Source organism: Olea europaea, chromosome 5, assembly GCF_002742605.1.
Source record: "Olea europaea var. sylvestris chromosome 5, O_europaea_v1, whole genome shotgun sequence".
NCBI classification, from domain to species: domain Eukaryota; kingdom Viridiplantae; phylum Streptophyta; class Magnoliopsida; order Lamiales; family Oleaceae; genus Olea; species Olea europaea.
In genome coordinates this window covers 14,831,481-14,836,861 of record NC_036241.1, presented here as the reverse complement: position 1 = coordinate 14,836,861, position 5,381 = coordinate 14,831,481, and the positions used below count along the sequence as shown (strand labels likewise).

The window sequence follows — 5,381 nt, the reverse complement described above, 5'->3', positions numbered from 1 at the left end:
CCATCAAGTCTCGCAGGTTCGATTTCTCAACCACCTCGACTTCCTCATCAGAATTCAGCCTCCACAAGCCTCGCAGGTTCAATTTCTCAACCACCTCAGCTTCCTCATCAAAATTCTGCCAATCAAGCCTCACAGGTTCGGTTTCTCAACCACCTTAGCTTTCTCATCAGAATTCAGCCTCCACAAGCCTCGCATGTTCGGTTTCTCAAACCACATCGACTTCATCATTCTTCCACAACAACACATTTCTAACTACAACCATAATATAAATATCTATACTTGGACTTGGGAGACTATTATTTGGGATACAAAAATTTCTTTCAACTTAACTGGCTGGTTTTACTTCATCAAAGTCCTCGCATTACATAAATGACTATACTTGGACTTGGGGAACTATTGTTACGTGTTTGCACACTTGGGCTACCCACCGGGGCCCACAGCCAACTCATGCTGAACCACGTGGCACTCAAGCTGAGGTGATTTGCATAGCCTAGGCCCATATATACCGAGGCCCATCTATCATTACCTCTTGAGAAGCTTCTGAAGTCCATATGTTGAGGCCCTGTTGGCCAAAGTTCTGTAGCCGAGGTAGCAGCCTCCAAATCACAAAGCAGCATCTTCCATAGACACTTCTCCCAAGGGATCCTCTACACAAAGATCTCACTTGAATGATTGATAGGACGATTGTCATGAGTTTAAATGTTAAGTCTTGTCACTAGTAGAGGCGGCTCTGCCAATCAATAAATGTATAGCAGGCTAGGTGCGGCTGATGCCTACAATTTGACATGTAAATTAACCAGATGAGGCCACGTGTACCCCGAACCAAAGGCCACGATCTAACTTATGACACTTTAAATACTCCCCCATGTACCCCATACAAAGGTTAATACAAGAATCAATACAAGAAATCATACTCTACTCAACTCTCTCTTTCTTATTATCTTGCAATACAAACGAGTTCATACATATTTAGATGCACATTACAAACATCGATTGGTAATTATTGTACAATTGGTCTACGGATATCCCGTCGGATTTCGAATGTTATCATCCCGCACCGCTGAGCTACTCCCACGCCCTTGATCTGTTCATTTTAGACCGTCCACGTGTCTTAACGTGTTAGACTTTTGCTCACGTGTGCGTGGGTGGGTCCGGCATCTGTTGACAACATTGTTTTGGGGTCAACAAAATTAAATAAGGAAGTCTATACAATTGTTTGCATAGATGAAAATTGCAAATGGTGCTTGCGAGCAACGAAATTCAAAAATTGTAAATACTTTCAAATCCACAAGTATGCATGTGAACATACTTGCTCTGTGAGTATTCATCGAAATGATCATAGACAGGAAAGATCGTGGATTGTTAGAAGACATATAATGCTTAAATTTCAAAATTCCAACACTGTATATAGACCTATAGACATCATTAATGACATGCGTCGAGAACTCGAGGTAGAAATGAGTTATCAGAGGGTACGAAAGTCACGAGAATATGCTTTTGAACTTTTAAGAGGTTTCCTTGAGGATAATTATGCTAAATTGGGCTTATATTCTCATAATTTGGCTAGAACTAATCTTGGAACAGCATTGTCCTCAGAGATTGACAATGAGAACCGCTTCAAGTACTTTTTATGGCTCTAAGACCTTGCATTCGCGGATTTCACTCTTCAATGTGAAATGTAGTCATCATTGATGAAACATTTTGACTGGGAAATATAAAGGTACACTAATTGTTGCTACTTGTCAAGATGTAAATATTCAAATTTATCCTCTTGCTTGGGGTATAGTTGATTATGAGAATAATGCATCGTGGACTTGGTTTTTTATGAAGTTGAAAGAAGTGATGGGAGATACCAAAGATCTTGTTGTTATATCTGATCGACATCCAAGTATTATCAATGGAGTTCGAGCTATCTATAAAAATGCCCGTCATGGTCGTTGCATATATCATATAAAAGGTAACTTAAGTATTGTAACTCGAAAAACTGAGATTTTCCTACTGTTTAAGAAAGCAGCAGAGGCATATACTTTAGAAGAGTTTGGAAATTATATGAGCAAAATTGAGAGAATTGATATTAAAGCTTGGGATTATTTAGTCAAAATATGTTTCCATGCTTGGGCCAAGTTACACTTTCAGGGGAACCGCTACAATATCATGACATCGAACAATGCAAAGTCACTGAATTTGGTATTTAAGAAAGATCGACAAAATTCGATACTTGCGCTGATTGAGAGTATTAGAAAAAGATTGCAGAAATGATTTTATGAGAGGCGTGCGAATGCACAGAGCTATACAAGTACTTTAACGCTAATAATTGAAGAGAAACTGCGTAAGAATGTTGATAAATCCAAGAATTTTGTTGCCAAAACATATGAAGTGAGGAAGGATGCCATGAATTTTGCTGTTAACCTGGATAAAAAAACTTGTAGTTGTAGACGGTTTCAACTAGAACATTTACCTTGTGAGCATGCAATAACTGCTGTGAAGAAGAGTGGCTATTCAATTTACTTGTTCTGCTCTCTGTATTATACTGTTGAGTATTGGAAAGTAGCTTATAGCGATACTATTTTTCCTGTGCCAAAAGAAGTTGATTGGGAAATTCCTAAAACTTTTGGCTTTCTCAATGTATTGCTACCATTAGTGCAACGATGAGGTGGGCGTACTAAAACAACAAGAATTCTATCTACTGGAGAGTTTCCCAAAAGACACAAATGTAGTAGACGTGCCGCAATTGGACATAACCGGTTAACATGTACAAGTCAGATACCTTTAGCCGATATAAGATTGGAGGATTAGTATATTGCTTGTTTAGTTGATAGGATGTTATAACAAGTTATTACAATTTATGTTTTATGTTATGAATTTTTGTCATAATTCATCCCAAATTTGTATTTTATGAATTTTGGGTAGTTTTCTCATAGTCATTTATTTCATATACCAAGTGATAAATGGAAAACAACTTTGGTAGTTTTAAATGATTGCAATCATTTTTCCTTAAAAACAAAAACGACTCCACTTAGCTCCAGTCATGTATGGAGAAGAAACTAACTTTGAAGCTTTTTTAAGTCTTTTATCTCGTATCAAGGCATCAATTTGGTGATAAGTTTTATCTAAAATTTTCCTTTTGTGAGTAAAAACCTTAGTGTACATCCTTATCCTCTCATTACTCCCATTTTCAATGTCAACTACATCCATCTCTCTCTCAATATTCTTTGCTATAGTATCTATCACAGCACCCCCTGTTTTAGTCTCCCTCTCAATGCTCCCTGCAACTGCCTCACTCTCAATGTTCTTCACAATTACCTCCCTCTTAATCTCCCCTGTTTCAACCTCAATCTCAATGCCCCTTGCCACTGTCTCCATCACAGTGCGTCCTCCATCAAATTTCCTTACAGCATCCCCTGTCCCAATCTCTCTCATAGTGTCTCCTTCATTTATCTCTCTCTTAATTTTCTCATGGTTATCTCCCTCAGTCCCAAATACTCCATTAGCCCCAAATGAATAGTCTCTATCAAGATGTTGGCTTGGTCTCATCTAATTCTTTATAGTATCGACCTTTTTATTTATCTCTTCATATTTATCGAATAATTTCTCCACGTGGTGCAACAATTGTCACAACATATCGTCGTGGTCACAAGAAGCTCGATGGCTACGTGGAGGTCTTCGACTTGTAGGAACAGAACGTTGATGTACACGAGCAGTCCCCGAACTTTGCATCTAATGGAATAAGAGAACATATAGTTAGCACCAATTCATCATAATATATTATAAAATAGCATTAAAGATATACATACATCATCTTCACGTGTATTTGGAGAGACTCTCTCCCTTCGACTCTATGGTAGATCTAGATAGTCATCTAGTAATGTATCGTCAACATTTGGATATCCTCGGTCCTCATAGAGATAAACATCCAAGATCGGATCTTTTTTTTCTAGTTTCACGAATGAATAAATTGGCATACTGTTGTTCAGTCTCATCGGGAGAAGCTGTTAATGAGCAACGAACTTGTAGCTGAATAATTGAAAAAAAAATTCTTTTTGCAATATTTGAGGTAACATGCAAAAGTAATTACAATATAGAAGATATACTCACTTGTGGGTCATCCAAGACTTTAGCAATATCATGGGAATTAGGAGTAAGTGTTGATTTCCAACGGCACATTCTCGACAACTCGTTGATGAGTAACCTAGCACAATACATGTTTGCTATTTGTGGAATAGACTTGAACGCCCACACCTGAAAGAAGATGTCTAAGTTGTTTACAAATATTTAAAATCAAATAAAAATAATGTCTTAATTACAAGTTTTGACCATTTACCTGTATCGTTAGCGAAAATCCCCACAAAGAATACTTTGGCTTCGAATCCTTCGACACTCTTAGGAATGCATGTATTGTAAATTTAAGACTTTTTGTTCCCCATGGATATCCATTAAATAGCTCCAAATCATCAACTATATCTAAGGTGCGAAGATCTATAGATGTATCTTTTTCTTTGGACCTCAACACTATCTCATATATAATAACTAACCCAATTTATATTTATCATCCATGTGTTCTATCTCTTTTTCAAAAGCCTCATTTAATTCTTTAGGTGTAATCTTACTGAATGTTGAGAAATATTTAGTTTTCAATCTAACATTTTCATTTATTTAACTCTGATACTCTTCCTCATTAGCAGGATTTAATCTTGTAACTAACGTAAACTCATACAAAGAAAAAGGGGCAACTTTTTCCAATCCTAAACAAAACCATAGTTCATCCTCGTTCACAGAAACAACCTGTCGTAATAACAAGTTGTGAATTAGTTGGGCAGATATTTTCATATTCCTAATGTTGTATAATTTACCGAAGCACGAATTCAAGAACATCTTCTTATGACCATCATCTAATGCATCATATACTTTCTCCACACTTGACACGTTAAAACGTGTTGTGACCTTTGCATCACATCGATCTCCGATGTTGTATATGTACTCCATCTTGTAAGTGGCATGAGAATATTAGTAATGATGACTTCAAATACTATCAGAAAATAAATACACAAGCACCAATGTTAATCGCATAACCATCATCTTTCAAGTAATGAAGTAACTTCACTCTAGATGTACAAAAAAAGGAACTATAGATGTTAATCTTCGTACAATTTTTTTGTTGCCTTCACTATCACCATTAATTTTAACACGTCTTTGGATTCCTCTGTCCAAACTATAAATCGTACCCACAATGGGGGCCAAACGAGAGCTAGATAGTTTGTTCTCCTCCAACTGCACATGACCAACTTTTTTAGCCTCCACCATATTTGGGAGGCACTAAAAAAAATCTAAACAAATCTTTAATTTCCTTCCATTCATCTGCACAGTCTGTCAATCTCAAACAA

The 5,381-nt window shown here is 36.9% G+C and overlaps 2 protein-coding genes across 2 annotated transcripts; one reads left to right on the top strand and one right to left on the bottom strand.

Annotated features, from left to right (window-relative positions):
- Positions 1-1,224: 1,224 nt before the first annotated feature.
- LOC111394290 lies at positions 1,225-2,749 on the top strand. The gene is made up of 4 exons (XM_023020043.1): positions 1,225-1,291; positions 1,721-2,187; positions 2,287-2,547; positions 2,642-2,749. The coding sequence occupies exons 1-4, from the start codon at positions 1,225-1,227 to the stop codon at positions 2,747-2,749; spliced, it is 903 nt and encodes a 300-aa protein (XP_022875811.1).
- Positions 2,750-2,907: 158 nt separating this feature from the next.
- LOC111394972 lies at positions 2,908-4,587 on the bottom strand. Its single transcript, XM_023021008.1, has 2 exons — positions 4,096-4,587; positions 2,908-3,717 (listed from the first exon to the last, which is right to left on the bottom strand). The coding sequence occupies exon 2, from the start codon at positions 3,532-3,534 to the stop codon at positions 2,995-2,997; it is 540 nt and encodes a 179-aa protein (XP_022876776.1). The 5' UTR covers positions 3,535-3,717; positions 4,096-4,587; the 3' UTR covers positions 2,908-2,994.
- Between the last annotated feature and the right edge of the window lie 794 nt (positions 4,588-5,381).